The sequence below is a fragment of the Perognathus longimembris genome, chromosome 8, assembly GCF_023159225.1.
Source record: "Perognathus longimembris pacificus isolate PPM17 chromosome 8, ASM2315922v1, whole genome shotgun sequence".
Lineage (NCBI taxonomy): Eukaryota > Metazoa > Chordata > Mammalia > Rodentia > Heteromyidae > Perognathus > Perognathus longimembris.
Genome location: NC_063168.1, coordinates 48793692 through 48813001, shown reverse-complemented (window position 1 = coordinate 48813001; position 19310 = coordinate 48793692). Strand labels below are relative to the sequence as shown.

The following is a 19310-nucleotide window of genomic DNA, read 5'->3' as shown; positions in this document are numbered from 1 at the left end:
GGGGGGACTGGAGCCCAGAAAGGATAAACAATTTACCTGAGGTCACCCAGCATATGAATAGTATGTTCAGGGCATGAAAGAGGCATTCTGACTCTAGAGTTAGTCCTCCAAATCTGCCTCAACAAACCTTAACATGGGCTCTGTTAGCTCTTGTCATTCAACACCAACATAAAATCACAGAAAGCAACAACACACAGATAACCCAGTTTTCTCTTTCATTTTTTCCACTTATATTATAGGAAAATATCCATGTTGAAATGTACCATATGAATCATTTTGAAGAGTACAGTTTGATAGCATTCAAAATATTTATTTTATGCAACTGTCAATGTAACTCAACTGTAGAACTTTTCTAGCTTTCCAAAGTGAAATCTCATGCCTATTAAACAGTAACTCCCCATAAATACTTTTTAGAGACATATTGTCAAGGTAAAATTTAATACATTTACCGCCTAAAAAAATTCAACAGGTATTACTTTGAGTTAAACCACAGAATCTGCCAAAATGTCACCAAATAATTTTTTCCATAAAAGACTGGATAAATAAAAACTATAAAAGGTTGGTCAGTGGTAGAGCACTTGCCATGCATGTGCAAAGTTTGGTTCAATCCCCAGTATGCACACACACACACACAGATACACAGATACATACACAGACATACCACACATTCTATCTCTCTATCATCTGTCTAGCTAGCTAGCTAGCTATCTCCTATCTCTCTCTATATATATATGTATACATATATATATATATAATTGTCTCTCTCTCTCTCCATATATACTGGCATGGTGACACATGCCAGTAATCCCAGTACTTAGGAAGCTAAGACTGGAAGATCCTGAGTTCAAATCCAACCTGAGCTGCCAAACAAGATTCTTCTCAAACAAACAACAAAAAAAAAAAGAGTCACTATTTTATTTCATTTCCGAGCATATTCTGAAAATTACCAAAACTTTAAAATCTAAATTCCATCCTCCAAATATGTAAGAAGCCCAATAATCCTATCAGAAGAAACATCAGTTTAGCTAATCTGTCATGACCATCATTTCTGCTATTAGAGAAATAATATTTCTAAGGTACTTCAAGCCAGAGAAAATAAAAGCAAGTCAAAGAAATAGTATCGCTCTTTCTAAATTAATTCCTAAATTAATTTCTAAATTAATTCCTTTTTCCCCAAAATGTTACAGATACTAAAACATGTTACTGGCAAAGTGCTTTTTTGTGGACCTAAAACATTTCATTGTCTTCCTTAAGCCAAGATCACATTTCATTGCTTCCTTTATTCTAACTCCCCCCAAAACACATACAATAAAAAATCTCAGAAGCCTGATGAGTGAGTGAGTGGGTAGTCTTCTAAAGAGTGGACCTTATCCCTAGATAATCCCCTACTCAAAAATTAGAATGATTAGCCTATGGATGAGAGTGATATCTAGATGTTTTTCTTCATTTTATTTTATCTCCCAACAAACCTACAATGATAATTAATAACCAGATTTATTATAAATTTTTGCTTTTATAGAATATATGAGATTACCATGAATCAAACAAGTATTTCTTTGGCATCATGCCAATGCTAAGCAGTTTACTTCTGGGTACAGATGAAAACAATTTGTCTGCCAGGCACTGGTGGCTCATGCTTGTAAACCTAGCTACTCAGAAGGCTGAGATCTGAGGATCATGGTTCAAAGCCAACATAAGTAGGAAAGCCTGAGAGACTCTTATTTCCAATTTACCACAAAAAAAAAAAGCTGGAAGTAAAGTTGTGGCTCAAATGGTAAAGCATTAGCCTTAAGCCAAAAAAGCTCAGCAACAGCACCCAGACCCTGAGTTTAAACCCCAGAACTAGCACATGGCACGCATGTGCACACACACACACACACACACACACACACACACACACTCCTGGAAGTATAACAGGTCCAAGAAATGAAAGGTCTTTCTGTATTAGAATAAGACAAAGTTTACAGACAAACCTTGAACAGGATATATGTACTTGGGTTAACCAAAACAAAAGAGGGCAAACAACATGAAAAGAACCTAGGAGACTAGTATGAGCATTTATTAAGAACTTGGTATCTGCCAGACACTTTGCTGGGTCTGTTGATATGAATGGACAAAGCACACTCTGACCAAGTAAAAGACACGAGACAATTTTCTTAAGACTTATGAGTGCTGAAAATGTCTATTCCATTAGTAAAGCATTACAGAAAATCTAATGAATGAAAGATATGAGTGTATCAACCCAGTTAGACTTGTATATCTTACAAATTACACAGAAAACTAAAAAGGAGGCTTTTTCCTTTTCTAGCAGTTGGCAATTATTTTTATTCTGTCAATAATAGGGGAGAGGAGAGAAGTAGGTGTGAAATTATTTACCCAGAAGATTCTTCTCAGAAAATATTAGGGGAAATATATAAATGTAAGTTGAAACTCTGTGAAGAAGAAGTTTTTTTTTTAATTAATAGACACTGGGTATAATATATCCCATGGGAAAAAGACAAACAAAATGTATCAAGCAAAAGTCTATCAGCAAAATATCAAGCTAGAAACCTAGACACACACCAACTAGTCAGGAAGCTGTGTGATAAGGTTGTATATACTGTTCATTTTTGAAGGGTCTCAACTTACATCTCTGCCTCTTGTACGGGGACATTATGAAAGAACCTTTCATTACGTGAATTACAGTGCAGGAGGAAAAGTCAGACATGCCACTAAATGAACACATTTTTCCCTTGGGGAAGCCAGTGAGAGCCCACTGAATCACAAGAAGTGATCTAAAGAAAGGATCATTTGCAAAATGTTCAGTAGTGAGTTATCTGTCTTGTGGCTTACAAAACTGAGCTTAGTATTAGAAAAGGGAAAATTTAACTTAAAGAAAAATTAAATAAGCAGATCAGAACAAAAGCAGCACTGTGCCATAAACACAGACTGGGAAGGAGAAAATTAGGTTCTGCCACAAGCCAGAGCTGGCACAAGCCAGCTTTATAATTTTGGGTGAACCGGGTAATACTCAAGAGTCATGGTTTCCGCTTGTGTGAGGGAACGGGAAAACATCATCTCTATGATCCTTACAATGTGAACACCACTGAAAGGTCAATATTATAAGTAAGAACTAGTTCTTCTTGCCATATGACAAAAATCTCCAAACTCTTAATCTTAGTTCCTGTCAGGCTGGTATAAACTGTATTCATGAATGTGATACTGAAGTGGCCAACTCTTTTAACAAAGGCCACAAAAACCAGGGTAGTCTTAAAAGAAGTGGACTAACAGAGAAATCCTCCTTGTCCTCTATACCCAAGCATCAAATTTCAAATTATAAAAGAACTATATTACTTTGTCAAGAATGGAAAGTGAATGGAGAGAAGAATTAGACCAAGCACCAGTATTTTAAGGAATATAGAAGACATATACTGAGAAAACAAGCAGATCCCTTATTGCAGGAAATACAAAACCCAAGTTTTTATTTCCTGCCATAGCAAGGATGGAATTCTACATACAAGTCACTTTGCTGCTGTAGTGTAGTCACATTCATCCAAGGAACTGACTATTAAAATGGTAGTTTTGCCACCAAGCACAAGTCTAGTTATGTCAAGGCAACATGCATGAGACAAACATACCTTTGGAAGAAAGAATGTACCTTAGGTGTGGCCTAGCAATTCCACTATAATTTACATTCTTCTGTCATTTAATACAAACCTCACTATATAGGGTATTTTTAATTTAAAGAAGCAAAATTTGAAGTTGAGTATAGGGATACACCATAATCCAAGCAAGGCTATACAATGGATCCTGATCTCAAAAACAAATAATGATGAATTCATTTATTTATTTAACTTTTATTATAAAGGTGATGTACAGAGAGGTTGTAGTTACATAAGTCAGGTGATGAGTACATTTCTTTTTGAATAGTATTATCCCTACCCTCACTTCCCCCCAGTTTTTTCCCTCCTGACCCTCCTCCTCCTAGAAAGCAAAATCTTATATTTGAAAGTAGAATTCTTATAGTGATATAAATTATATTTGATTTCTGGTTGGCTGGGGATTTTCATACACTAAATGTTCCTAAACTGAGTCACTTCTTTAGTCATCAAATCAAGAATCAATTTTCAGCCAGGCTCTGGTGGCCCACACCTGAAAGCCTAGGTACTCAGGATGCTGAGATCTGGGAACTTGGATTCCAAGCTAGCACAGGAGAAAGTCTGTAAGATTTTTATTTCCAATTATCTACCAAAAGCTGGAACTTTCTGAGCCAAAGTGGAATTATGGCTCAAGGTAGAACACTAGGCTTGAACAAAAAAAACAAACAAAAAAAAACCCTCAGGGACAGTGCTAAGGCCCCAGGATGGGCACAGGGAAGAAAAAAAAAAAAAGGGAATGAAGTTTTCCCACAGAGGGCCAAATCATCAGACATACTTCTGGTACACACCTACATATATGGGGGGGGGGGGGGGCTACCACATGAACTATCCACTGGAGCTCATCAGAATGAAAATTAAACAAATATCCCTTTTACCTATGTTCTCAATTTTACCATAGTTATTCCATATAAATTCAATTCATTAAGCCATAAACTTTGATAAACATGTCAAAGCAAAATAATTTCCAAAGGATGCTTTTAAATCTTTCTCACTCAGAGTAATTTGTTTTTAACACTATCAAACAAACCAGAAAAAACTAAAGGCTTTAACTTGTCCTTGGAAAGAGAAACTGACAAGTCAAGGGATTTTAATGCATGTTTACTTCACAAAATAATGAACATCAGTGAAGTAATCCCTAAGGGAAGTTGTTGGCATTGGAGTTATAGCAGTCATCAGCAATGACACTAAGTAACTGCAGGATATTAACTGATGCCTATTTGATTTGGAAAAGAATGAGGGACACAATGATGCCCACAATGTGCCATTAGCCGCTGCCTTTCTCCTCTCTGAAGCCTTGCAACATCACAAAACCCAGCTGCTAACCAGATGTAAGCACATGAATCACAGGCTATGAGAATAAAAATATTAGCATTTTTTTCCATGAAATGGGTCACGTGCTTACTATAGAAATAATCAACATTAGCATACTACAATGTTTGTTTTGTTCTTGAATGTTGTAATGCCCTATGGAAAAAATTATCTTTGTTTGAAAAAGATTAAAAATGAAAGTACATGTTAAACATCTTTGCTGGAAAACTGTGGGAAATGGATTTGTTAAAACCATATGGAAAGGAAGAGGGAATCAATTAAAAACAGAAATCTAATAAATCTAAAATATTTCCAAATGAAATGCTTGTGGTAAGCTAATTTCTTGTAAACACTGCACTCAGGTCCCTTGAACAGTCCCAGATGGTAAACTAACTTTGTGGTCTTAAAATAAAAGTAAGCCAAAAACACCAAAGTGACTACAACTTTATTATCCAAGTAACATGAGCTCCATAATCAACTCATGTTACTTTTTATTCCTTTGTGACATTTGAGAGATTTATGGAGTTTTGGTAAATAATTTTGGCTAGAATTTAAGTTTATCTATGACAAATAAAAATTTAAAATAATGTTGGAGTTAAAAGTGAGGTAAAATCTAGCTATTTATATAAAATATTTGTAAAAATGCCATTGTTTTAAAACATATTATAGACATAGATATGCTAAAGTTATCATGAACTTTTTTCAAGTGAGATATACAAAATTTTATTCTAGGAAAAACTCAAAACCTTTCAAGTTGGGGTAAAAAAAAAAAAAAAGCTTGTGATTTATGCCTTGACCAAAAATGATAGCTGGTAGAATAAAATCTCCTTACCTGCTCCACTGTTAACAACCCATCAGAACGTTCTGGTACAGGCTGCATGGGTATGAGTTGGCACAGTGTACCTAAAAGTAAAGCCACTTCCTTCATACTTCTCCAACAACATACCAGCACCATCTGAGCAGTTACATCACATGTTTTTTCTTCTTTACCTTAAAAAAAAAAAGACTATTGCAAAACTAGACAATTACTCACATCCCAGGTTCTTTTAACAAGCTTATTCATAATTTCCTTGAGAATAGTCTGTTTGAACCAACAAATTTGTCATATGTTCTATTTACTTCAGAGAAAACATTTGTACAGCATGTGCTACGAAGAAGCATACTGTTTTACAAAAAATTGTTTTTGTTTTGTTTTGTTTTTTGCCACACCTGGGGCTTGAACTCTGGGCCTGGGCACTGTCCCTGAGTTCCTTTTGCTCAAGGCTAGGACTCTATCACTTGAGCCACAGCACCACTTCTGGCTTTTTTTTTTTTTTTTTTCTGTGCTTAATTGGAGATAAGAGTCTCATAGTCTTTTCTGCTCAGCCTGGCTTTGAATGTCAGTCCCAGATCTCAGCCTCCTGAGTAGCTAGAATTATAAGTGTGAGCCTCTGGTGCCCAGGTAAAATTTGTTATTTTCAAAGTAAATTTTAAAAAAAAAACATAATGCTACTTCAAACCTGGCAATTAATGAAACAAACAATCCCTGCCTGCTTCTCTCTCATCCATAAAGTATTAGTGGTCAACTATAATAAATGTACTTTATTTTCATGAAGTTTTTATCCTAGTATAAAACTTATTTTTAAGGGGCTGGGAATATGGCCTAGTGGCAAGAGTGCTTGCTTCGTATACATGAAGCCCTAGGTTCGATTCCTCAGCACCACATATAGAAAATGGCCAGAAGTAGCGCTGTGGCTCAAGTGGCAGAGTGCTAGTCTTGAGCAAAAGGAAGCCAGGGACAGTGCTCAGGCCCTGAGTTCAAGGCCCAGGACTGCCAAAAAAACAAACAAAAAAAACCTTATTTTTAATATGGGGTCTTGCTGTGTAGCCCAAACTGGTCTCAAATTCTCAGCCCTTCTGTCCATCCTAGCCTGACTGCTGTGATTATAGACATACCCCACCATGCTCAGCTAGAAAAGAACTTATAAAATTTAAGGAAAATGAAAATTATCTTTCAAAATATATTTAAATCACATGATCAATAAGTTTTAATTATCCTTATTTACTTTCTTATTCTAGTTTTAAGCATATGTGAGTAGTGACATTTTTAAATCTCAGACTAAATTTTAGGGTCTGGTCTGCCAGGCGTCCAATAGGCTTCCGTTACTTGGGTGAGGTCCCTTGTGAGATTGGGGAGGTTTTCTGCAATAACTCTATTGAAAATATGTTGTAGCCCTATGCTCTGGTACTCGGCTCCTTCATCTATTCCAATTATATGCAGATTATATCTCTTGTCAGACTAAATTTTAAAAGGCAAGGTTTGTGAAGCCTAGTTGCTCAAGCCTATATTCTTAGCCATTCAGGAAGCAGAGATCAGGAAATTAATTCACGACCAACCCAGGCATTAAGAGTTCCAGGGACACACACCATCACAATCAATGTCTAGGCTGAGCCTGTAATCTGCAGCAACACAGCAAAGGAAGAGTATAAGAATGGCAACCCAGACCAGCATAAAGGTAGATCCTATCTCACAAATCATCAAGGCAACAGTGGTGCTCACTAGACACTACTTTGAAAATTAACTATACAACCTGTGGGTGGGGATAGGTGGAAAAACCTGGAAGACAGCAAGGAAAGGGATAACATTGTTCTAAAAAGTATTCTTTATCTGTTTTATGTAACTCTAACCCCTCTGTACATCACCTCTATAACAATAAAAAAAAAAGAATCATCATGACAAATAGGGAGCAGAAGATATGGATCAAGTGATAGAGTATCTGTCCAGTAAGCATCTGACCCCGAGTTCAATCCCCCAGTACCACCAAAAGTAAATACATAAATAAAAAGGCACATGAATAAAATAATAGTTATATTGCAATCCCACTTCTCTTAAAGATCACTAAATGGAAAGGATAAATTACACATATACAAAAGTATATACTGTAGGTATAAGAGTGTACATTAAAAAGGGAAGGTGTGAGACCAAGGAAGAAATGGTAGACAATTCTTTTTTTTTAGTTTATACTTATCTCTATATTGTTTGAAACTATTACAATAAGCATGTTTTTGTAGTCTTAAAATGTAACAAACATGTTTTAATTTTTGTAATTTATAAAATAGAACTGCAAAGATAAGTTTTTGCAAGACAATATCTCCATCTAGTGGAGAGTGGAGAACAATAGATTATTGAGAAATTACTATTTTGATGACTTTTTATAGCATTACAGAAAATTCAATAACAATTAATAATAAAAACAAGCTGTGAAGACTCAAATTCTGAAAGCAAATCATATTTTGCCAAGTAATAACGTTTTCTTTAAAAGACTGCTTGACATTACTTGCAAAACAGTTTGGTGTAAGTGAACTGAACACCTCCGGGGGGTGCGAGGGGAGGGAAAGGGGGAGGAGGGTGGGGGGGTATGAAGGACAAGGTAACAAACAGTACAAGAAATGTATCCAATGCCTAACGTATGAAACTGTAACCTCTTTGTACATCAGTTTGATAATAAAAATTAAAGAAAAATAAATAAATAAAAGACTGCTTGACCCAGCCGGCTGCTGGTGGCTCACACCTGTAATCCTAGCTACTCAGGGGCTGAGGATCAGTTTGATGCCAGTCCAGGCAGGAAAGTCCACGAGACCCTTCTCTCCAATTAACCACCAGAAAACTGGGAGTGGAGATTTGTCTCAAAGTGGTAGAGTGCTAGCCTTGAGCAAAAGAGTTTAGGGACTGCACCCAGGCCTTGAGTTCAAGCCCCACAACTGACCAAAAAAGACTGCTTGATTTTAAGAACTCCCAAAGCAAAGAACCACACTGCAGGAAGAGGGTGAGTGCTATCCAGACTCAGATTTATCATCCAAGACTGCTTTTATATCATCTGGGCAAAGTGGGATTTAGTACTCAAAAGCTTTTCATTGCAGCAGTGGGCAACACCATTTTCTCATTTTACGACTTCATTCCTAAAAGCCAATCATCAAAAAAAAAGATATAAAAATAGAACTATTCTGCATAGAACTGCATCCTCTTATTTACTACATTTTAAAAAAGGATATTCTGTGTGTTTTACTGCTAGTACCTAAACATTTGGAATTAGGGGTAGCTCAATGGTATGACACTTGCTTAGTATGATGAAGGCTCTAGGTTTGATCCCCAACATCATTAAAAAAAATACTGGTTACAATTATCAATACTAATTCTATATATACTACCTTTGATTTCTGCAGAGCTTTCAATATTTGATATGGTAGATTTCAAGTCCTCCAAATCAAAGCTATCACATTCATTCAATATTTTGGTTTGATTGAAGAAATCGTTGGTGTCTCGAGGCTGAATCTCACTAAGAATCACCTGTAAGCGGCTTCCTGACTCTGAGGGAGAAATATGAGAATACATGAAATTCCAATACCACATTACACGTAGATTTTCCTTAGGAATGCCTACCCTCAAAAATCCTATGATTTTTCAACAGCTCATGATCAGCTGTTAGTAAGGTAAAAAATGTGAAAATTATTCATACAGGGTGTTCATGACTATTTAACTGTATTTGGGGGGATGTGGGTAAAAGATGGTACTAGGTTTGAACTCAGGGCCACATACTTGGTAGGCTGCCAGGATACCATGGAACCACACCTCTAGACTTTTTCCATATTATTTTTAGCATAGGAACTCAACTTTCAACCAAGTGTGTACCTAAGTCTCCTGTCATTGCTAAGAGCACAGGCACCCACAACCATGTAATCAGCTTCCCTCAATAGAGACAAATACCTGTGGACATTTCTGCCAAGGTGGCCTGGAATCATGGTCCTCCAAATCTCAGCCTCCCACATAGCTGGGGATGACAAGTGTGTACCACTATACCCAGCCATGGGTTGAAAAAGGGTCAGTAACTTTTCTGCCCAGGATGGCTTTGAAACACTCTCCTCCCCATCTCAATAGCCAAGGTAGTTAGGATTACAGGACCAGGCTAGCTTTGAAACCTGATCCTCTAGGTCCCAGCCTCTTGAGTAGTTATGATTACTGGCATGAGCCACTGGAGCCTAAGATTGGCTTTTTTTGTGCCAATCCTGGGACCTGAACTCAGGAGCTGAGCCCTTTCCCTTAGCTTTTGTGCTCAAGGCTAGAGCTCTAGCACTGGAGCCATAGCTCCACTTCCAGCTTATAATTGGAAATAATCTCACAAACTTTCCTGCCTCCGCTAGCTTTAATATCACATGATCCTCTTATCCCAGCCTCCTCAATAGGTAAGATCACAGTGTGAGCCACTGGCACCCGGCTTTGTTTTGTTCTGAACAGATACTGGCGTTTGAACTCAGGGTCTTATGCTTACTAGGCAAGCAGCTGTCTACTGCTTAAGCCACACTCACAGCTTCCTTACACATTTTAATAAAATCTAACATTTTCTAAGGGAAACACTCTGATCTGGGCTATCTTGTTGTCCCAAGGTATCTTAGTGACGGACAGAAATGTGTGCTCATAATTTAGAATATTCTTATCATATGGCCCTCATGTATGCTCCAACATGTACCCAAAAACTTTATTTCAACATCAAATGTAAATTTACTTGCAATTTTTTTCTGTCTGTTCAAAAATATACTCTAGTTGGGAGCCAGTGGCTCACATCTATAATCCTCGCTACTCAGGAGGTTGAGATCTGAGGATGACAGTTCAAAGCCAGCCCAGGCAGGAAAGTCCGTGAGACTCTTCTCCAACTAACCACCAAAAAGCTGGAAGCAGAAGTATGGCTCAAGTGGCAGCACAAAAGAGCTAAGGAACAGCATCCAGGGCATGAATTCAAGCCCTAGTAGTGGCACCAATGGAAAGGAAAAAGTATACTCCATGTTTATGCATCCCTTTAAGTAGCTAAAATCTTGAAAGATGTGTGTGTGTGTGTGCGCGTGTGTGCGCGCATGCGTGCAACACCTGGGAAATCCCAGGCACTGGTTCCTGTCCTTTCAGAAACTATTCATCCTCAAATGCTGATTTATATCTACTTCTACCAGGCACTGAGCCAAGCACAAAGAAGGAAAAGTTATTCAGCATAGTAACCTTGTTAAGTTATAATGAAGGAAAACTCCTTGGAAGGAGGAAAGCAGTAAGGACAGGCTGGAGAGGAAGCAGAAGCCAAACCACTACAGGACTGGGTCTGAGGTCACTAAAGTCTTGTGAGCAAGAAGGTTAACCTGGGACAGGATGCAAGGGTGAAGTAAAGATTATCTGTAAAATGATGAATTGGGTGATTAGAAAAAAATTACTTTGGACTTAGCAAGAAGGAAAGAGAAAGGGATAAGAACAAATGCAGGGAAATCAGCTGGAGGACCATGTGAGAAATAACCTAGACAAAAGTGGGGGGAAAAAGTGCCTGGAGAAGATGAGAAGACACCAGTAAAAAGGAAAGAGATTTAAGAGATGTTTATAGGTAACAGTAAAAAAAAAATGTGGAGATGGGCTGGATAGGAGGGACAAAGGAGAACATGTCACACAGTCGTAGGCTCCCTACCTTATCTGTGGAAAGAATATTTGCAGAGAGGGAGGGGATGGTTGGGGAAAGAAAGATGATAGCTCAAAAGTTCAGTATTGAGCATGTTCACTATCTACTGCCCTTTCCTCTCATCAAATGGTCTTTACTCATTGCAAACACCTAGCAAGTTAGCTTTCTGACCACGCCATCAGTTGCCAATTCACTGATTTACATAATTGCTTTCCCAGTCTCAGTCTGCAGGCTATGTTCCAAAATTAGAATACTATAAAACCCATTTTTATTCTGGGGAAGAACCACCTGGTTACGTGGATGTAAACGGGGAGGAAAAATTTTAAAAATTAATAAATGGGCAAAAAAACCCATAAAAAAGTAATTTCCTCCGTTTTTCTCATAATAACTTTTCCAAGACACACAAAGAAATGGTTAAGAGAAAGAGAATGAGTAATCAGAGGCTAACACTGCTGACCTGAATCAGTGTCCATGGGGATGAGGCCCTCAGGGGAGGAGCTCTGAATGACTGGCGACACTGCAGCAGAAAGCCTGTAGGACAGCAGCAGGAGCTTCTCCACCACTGGTCTCCATTCACTCACCAACTGCAGGCAGCTGCAATCAGGATATCAGGGACACTCAGACCAAAAGCAAAGCTCACATCTTGCAACGGAAATTTAACAAGGAATAGAAGTTGAAAGAAATCTGCTTCAATAGTGAAATGCATAAACTAACCAAGACATAAAAACACTTCTAAACAGGTAAAATTAAAACTGAATCTTCAGTTCTCTTTGAGGCAACAGCCAACATTCTGTTCCAAGGACACCTTTCCATTGTGGTTAAAGCCCATACATGAGTTTATTCACGAGACAAGAGACAGCTGAGGATGTGCTTACTTCAGAGGTAACCTCTGCAAAGCTCCTGTAACACAGTGGACACGGCCATACATTGGTGACAGTGCTGCTGCCTGAAGCAGACATTTCTCAGCCTGACATACTTCTTCCTCCAGATTTTCCATCAAGCATTTGATAACTAGAAAAGGCAAAGAGAAAACTGAAATAATGACAATTTTAAAAGACATTTACAAACTGAAAACAAAGAAGTTCCCACAGAAAGACATAACTCAACTGAACTTTATACTAGAGATTTTGAATTCGAAGATTTTTTTTTTCAGGTTACCTAACATTTTATCCACATCTAGCTATAAACACTAAAGAGTAAAAGGTTTTCACTTAACTGCCTGAATCTATGACAGCATTCACTGTACCATTCATTCCTCCTAGACATCCTCTAGTTGGTTATCAAACCTCAGGCCTGTGTGGCTTCAGTTATTATTGTTATTGCAGCATGTTCCTGAGCATGAAGTATTTCCTTCCTTTACCATTTCCCTAAATGAATGATGGTGAGCACTTCATTTGTAGGTCATTTTTTGAAATTTTTCTATTCAAGATTTTTTGTTCGTTTGGGGGATTTTCTTTGTCCCCTGTTGGAATTGAATTCAAAGCCTTGACTTGCTGGGCAGGCACTCTACCACTTGAACCACATCATCACTTTTCACTCAAGGCTTTTTCACTCAAGGTTAATGCTTTACCAATCAAGCCATCACAGCTCCACTGTGCTAGTTGCCTGCTCAGGCTGGCTTCAAACTTTGATCCTTGTATTTCAGCCTCTGAGTAGCTAGGATTATAAGCATGAGGCACTAGCATCCAGCTTGATGTATTTTTATGTCACTGAAGTATTTCATAAAATTCTAAACTTCTTGAGTTGAAAGTAGTTCTGTGAAGCACAAATTCTGCTGCAGTCTTTTTTTTTTTTTTTTTTTTTTTTTTTTTTTGCCAGTCCTGGGCCTTGGACTCAGGGCCTGAGCACTGTCCCTGGCTTCGTTTTGCTCAAGGCTAGCACTCTGCCACTTGTGCCACAGCGCCACTTCTGGCCAGTTTCTATATATGTGGTGCTTGGGAATCAAACCCAGGGCTTCATATATAAGAGACAAGCACACTTGCCACTAGGCTATATTCCCAGCCCTCTCTGCTGCAGTCCTTGGCTTACTCTAACTTACTCTAACTATTCCTAAATCATCTTTCAGGGTCTTCCTTTAAACTAGCTCAGGAGCAACCGAGAGGCAGAATCGACTTCTACTATACTGTCACATCTGCATCCTTGCCTCAAGCCTGACCCATGGCTATATTCTAACCAGAGTTACCTGTATCCTCCTGCTTTTCTCCTACTACTAGGTCTCTTTGTAATGGTCTTTTCTAAACATCTTGGGAAGGATCACTTTCAAGTTCTTTTCTATATCTGACTTACTTTTGTTTATTTTTAACCTAGATTGGTCTTTATTCCCATTACAATTCCAAAATGAAGGAAATAGAGGAATGGCTCATGTGGTAAAGCTCCAGTTGTGAATGAAAAAGCTGAGCGAGAGCATAAGGCCCTGAGATCAAGCCCTAATACAGACATGGGGGGAAAAAAATCTACACACCAAAATGAAGATCCCAGCATAAAATTATATACATAAATCCCCAATAAAAGTATAGAACATTATTAGAGTTAAACCAGCTCAGACCAATGCTAGGGAGCAATGGAACAATCTATATGAAGAGTAAAAGGGAGGAATCTGATAGCCAATTAGACTATAAATCCCAACAAACAAAAAAACTCTGTATAAAAATTAATTTACTGGGGCTGGGGATATAGCCTAGTGGCAAGAGTGCCTGCCTCGGTATACCCGAGGCCCTAGGTTCGATTCCCCAGCACCACATATACAGAAAATGGCCAGAAGCGGTGCTGTGGCTCAAGTGGCAGAGTGCTAGCCTTGAGCGGGAAGAAGCCAGGGACAGTGCTCAGGCCCTGAGTCCAAGGCCCAGGACTGGCCAAAAAAAAAAAAAAAAAAAAAAAAAATTAATTTACTACGGACAAAGTAATGTTTCTACAGAAATACAACATATAGTTTTGGTAGAGAAAGAAGCTGTCTACTTTCTAAAAGTGTTTTATTAGGCCAGGCACCAGTGGCTCATGCCAGTAATCCTAGTTATTCAGGAGGCAGAGATTGGGAGAATTATAATTTGAGGTCAGCCTAGATATAAATTCCCCATCTCAGTCAACAGCTGTCATCTTAGCTACATGGAAAGCAAAGGTGGAGCACAGCACAGTGTTCTCTGGCATACACCCAGTACTCTATCTTAAAAACAACTAAGACAAAGGTGGCATGGCTTTGGAGGGAGAGTACATGTAAGTACAGCACATTATATATCTACTTACTTAATATGAATCATCTCTTTAGAAACAAATGTTATTGCTGAGAAAACTGTTCATCTGCATAAAATGAACATGGGTGCTCTTATATGCTTGTAGCCTCCTAAATAAATAACCACAAGGTTGAACCACTGAATACTCTAATGAAATGAATAGTGAGAGAACACAATCCTGTGGTTTTGATAAATACTAATAAAAGGCCATTTCCTTAATACAAACCCATCAATGTGTTCCTTTCCACTAGAGCATCAGACTTATCTCCTGCTTTGCATGTGGCCTGTTGGGTTGAGGAGGCAAACAGGGATGCTGGCAGAGCATCCTGCCAGATTAAGAAGTTCAGCAGATAGGAAGCCGTTACACAATCATATGGTTTTGTGCTGGTGCTGAGCTCCAGTGCTGCCTGGAACAGGCTTTGCAGTTTCTCAGAATCCTAGAATATAACACATTGTATTAGCACCATGAAAAGCTTTTTACACTTTAAAGGAATACTAAAGACTTAAAACTCATAGTCCTTAGCTATAACTCAATGTGAACATTAGTTTCTTTTCTCCCTGAATCTGGTTTTTATAGTAAATGATGAGTAACAAGTTCAGAAAGGAAGGCCTTGAAATTAATTTCAATTAGGGGTATTTAACATTAATCAAGCTAGGTTGTTGTTGTTGTTATTGTGTTTTGTTTTATTTCTTAATGCTTCTAGCCTCTTCTTCCTTACCCCTTCCCAAACAACTGTGAAGAATACACCCAGTGAGGAGACTATTCATGGAAAACAAAGTGGTAAGATAGGTCTCAGAAACTCTGCATCCAATCCAGGCAATGGTGGCTCATATCTATGATCTAGCTATTCAGGAGGCTGAGATTTAAAACTCTTCAAAGCCACACAGGTAGACAAGACTCCATCTCCAAATAACCAACAAAATGCTAGACTAGAGGCATGTCTCAAGTGATACAGTACCAGCTGTGAGCAAAGAAAGAAAAGCAAAAGTGGGAGGCTGAGAGTTCAAGCCCACAAGTAAAAAGGGAGGGAGGGAGGGAAGGAGGAAGGGAGATTCTGCCTACAATTTTCCACTTATGTCTCATAGAAATATCCCCTCACATTGTCTGTACTACAGAAGGCAGAAAAAGAATAGGTACTGTATAGTCATGGTAAAGCACAAGGGAACAACATATAACAGAGACCCCAATCCCAACTCAACCACTGATAAACTACATGCACACCACTCTGGAAATCGGGGTTTGTTGGCTAGGTAATATTCTGATTCAACTGAGATTGTTCCATAACTGTCTACTACGGAGAAAATATGCCAAGTGCTCCCTCCTATATTGCTGACTACTCTGAAGGCTGAGATCTAAAGGATTACAGTTCAAGGCCAACCCCAGCATAAAAGTCCATAAGACCCACATCTTCAAAATAACTAGCAAAAAGCAGGGCTGGAGTAAATGCTCAAGTAGTAAACTAGTAGCCTAACAAGCAAGCCAAGTAAGCACAAGACCTTGAGTTCAAATCTCATTACCATAAAAAAGACATAATGTCTTACAATTTAAAATAGTAGACATCGATAGAAAAACAGGACGTAAGATATCACAAGAAATGTACACACTGCCCTACTATGTAACTGTACCCTTTTTGCACAACACCTTGTAAAAAAATTTTGTGTTCAATTAATAAACAAAAAATAATAAAAATAAAATAGTAGACATCAATCATACTAATTTGAATATCACTTTATTTCAATTTCAATTTTTTGCCACTTGGCATGATAAATTTTCTCTGATCTTAAAAATTAAAAATAAGCTGGACACTGGTAGCTCATACATATAATCCTAGCTACTGAAGAGGCTGAGATCTGAGGATTGTGGCTCAAAGCCAGCCCAGACAGAAAAGTCCATGAGATTCTTTTTTTTTTTTTTTTGCAAGTATTGCTTTTGTAGTTATTTCTATTTTTTTTTTTTACCCTGTGCCATGAGATTCTTATCACCAATAAACTACTCAAAAAAAGCTGGAAGTGGCCCAAGTGGTAGAGCACTACCCCTGAGCACAAAGAGGCTCAAGGACAGCGCCAAGGCCCTGAGTTCAAGCCTCAGGACCTGCAAACATAAATAAATAAATAAAACCAATGACCAAAGCTCAAATCTAAAGTATCATGGGCCAATTATGCATCTAAACAATTTTGAAACTAACAATAAGCCTTTGAACTATACACTACCAACCAACTAGTAAAAAATATAATAAGCCTTTGAAGCATAAAATACCTTTGTTCTACCATCTTAGATCAATCAAAATTCAACTTGAAAATCTAGGAATTATGTCATTTGCAAGGAAATGGATGGACCTTAAGACAAATCATGGTAAGTGAAGTAAGCCAAGCTCAGAGATACAAACTGCGCATGTTTTCTCTCATATGCAGAAGCTAGATCTAAAATACATCAGGGCATGATGAATTATACAGGACTCTAGGGAATCATACACAAAGTGATACTAAAGGAAGATACTCTTGGGGAGGAATCCAAAGGTACAACACTTCTGAATATTTAAAATACTATTTATTAGCCTCTTCAATAATTAGTGTTGGGAAAACTGGAAGTGCATATGTAGAAAACTAAAATTGGATCCCTGTCTGTCACCATGCAACAATATCAAATCAAAGTGTACCCAAGACCTCGATGTAAGACCAGAAACCTTGAAACTACTGCAAGATGGAGTAAGAGAAAAATTAGAACTAATAAGCATAGGTAGGAATCTTTTGAAATATACGAAAAGCTCAAAAAACTAATATCCCTCCCCAAAAACTATAAACTAATCACTAAATAAACAAAGGAGCTAACGAGAGACTTCTCAGAAGAAGAATGGCAAATAGGCACATGAAATGCAACATCCCTGGCCATAAATAGGAAATGCAAACCCAAACAACTTTGAGATTCCATCTTACCCCAGTTAGACCAAGAATTCCAACATCATGAATTCTAATAACAACAAATACTGTGGGGATGTGGGGAAAGGATGCCGATTGCACTGTTGGTGGGAATGTAAACTAGTACAACCACTCTGGACAGCAGTCTGGAAGCTCCTCAAAAAACTTAACAATGGAATTTTACTCATCCATTGGAAAGAATAAGATTATGTCCTTTGCAGGGTAATGGGTGGATCTATAACATAACATGCTAAGTAAGGTCAGAGAGACAAACAGGACATGTTTTCTCTCAAATGTAGAAGCTAGATCTAAAATATAACTGGACATGATAATCTATACAGGACTCAAGGCATTTACACAGTCAGACTAAAGGAGGTTATCCATAGGGGAGGAACACAAAAGTGTAACTTCTCTGAACATTTAAAATACCATTTATTCCATTTATTGAAACAAATTCCGGAAAATGGGAAGGGGGGTTGCTATTGTTGTTTGTTATTATTATTGTTGGTGGTGGTGATGGTAGTGTTTATTTGTTTTTGCTTGTTTTTCTTCTGAGGGAATAAAGAGGGGAAAGGGAAGGAAGAAGGGTGGACAAATACAATCATGCTATTCAGTATGCACTATAAGTTGAAAATGACATATGTAACTTGTGGGCAGGGATAGGAGGGGGAAGCTGGGAGAAAGTAAAGGACGGGGTGACTTTGTCCAAAAAAATAAATGTTCTCATTACCTGACTCATGAAATGATAGACCCTCTGTACAACACCTTAACAATAACAAAATTATTTTAAACAGATATTTACATTCTATAAGCATAAGACTTTCTTGACTTGAAAAACAATTGTTTACTGAAATGAATCCCAGAAAATGGAAACATTTGGTGGTGATGATAGTGGCAGTGCTGGTGGTAAAAATGATGTTTCTGCATTTTTATATATTTATTTATCTATCTATCTGTCTTGTGGAAGGAGGAAAGATGAACAAATGTAGGCATGGTACTCAGTAGACACTATGTAGAAAATGAACAATGAAACTTGTGGGCAGGGACAGGAAGGGGAAACTGGAGAAAAGTGAAGGGGTGAAATGTCCTCATTACCTTACTTATGAAACCGTAACCCTCTGTACAGCATCTTAATAATAACAATAAAATTATATTTTTAAAAAACCTAGGGCATGTAGCTCCACAGGAAAAAGAACAATAAACTAAATAATAAACTTGGGCTGAGAATATGGCCTAGTGGGAAACTGCTCGCTTCGCATACATGAAGCCATGGGTTCGTTTCCTCAGCACCACATAAACAGAAAAAGCTGGAAGTGGCACCGTGGCTCAAATGGTAGAGTGCCAACCTTGAGCAAAAAGAAGCCAGGGACAGTGCTCAGGCCCTGAGTTCAAGCCCCAGGACTGGCAAAAAAAACAAAACAAAACAACAATAATTTATATATTAGGAATATATACCTCCACAAGTATGTGTTATATATACATACCACTTAAAGAGGTTTGGCTAACATTAAAAAATGCTTTAAGTCAAGCACAGTGGCCTGAGATTTAGCAATTGGGAGATCATAGTTTAAGGACAGCCCGGTGGGGGAAATGTTCACAAGACTCCATTTCTACCAATGGTTGGCTGGGCACAATAGTACACTCCTGTATCTCAGCATACATTGGCATGCATCTGACTTCTCTAACAACACAGAGAAAACAAGTAGAAGGCTCATACAGCCTAGGCCAGCCTGGGCATAAAGCAATTGAGTTCA

General features: G+C 38.0%; 1 protein-coding gene across 2 annotated transcripts in view; it reads right to left on the bottom strand.

Annotated features, from left to right (window-relative positions):
- Window positions 1-19310, bottom strand: part of Thada (THADA armadillo repeat containing) — a 308781-nt gene that overhangs the window by 257945 nt on the left and 31526 nt on the right. Inside the window, exons 17-21 of one of the 2 annotated variants that reach the window (XM_048353036.1) lie at window positions 14867-15077; window positions 12289-12424; window positions 11871-12007; window positions 9135-9293; window positions 5779-5936 (exon numbers count right to left, since the gene is read on the bottom strand). In XM_048353036.1, coding sequence (XP_048208993.1) covers window positions 5779-5936; window positions 9135-9293; window positions 11871-12007; window positions 12289-12424; window positions 14867-15077 — 801 coding nt within the window. The remainder of the gene's footprint in view (window positions 1-5778; window positions 5937-9134; window positions 9294-11870; window positions 12008-12288; window positions 12425-14866; window positions 15078-19310) is intronic. The other variant, XM_048353037.1, reaches the window with a different exon arrangement.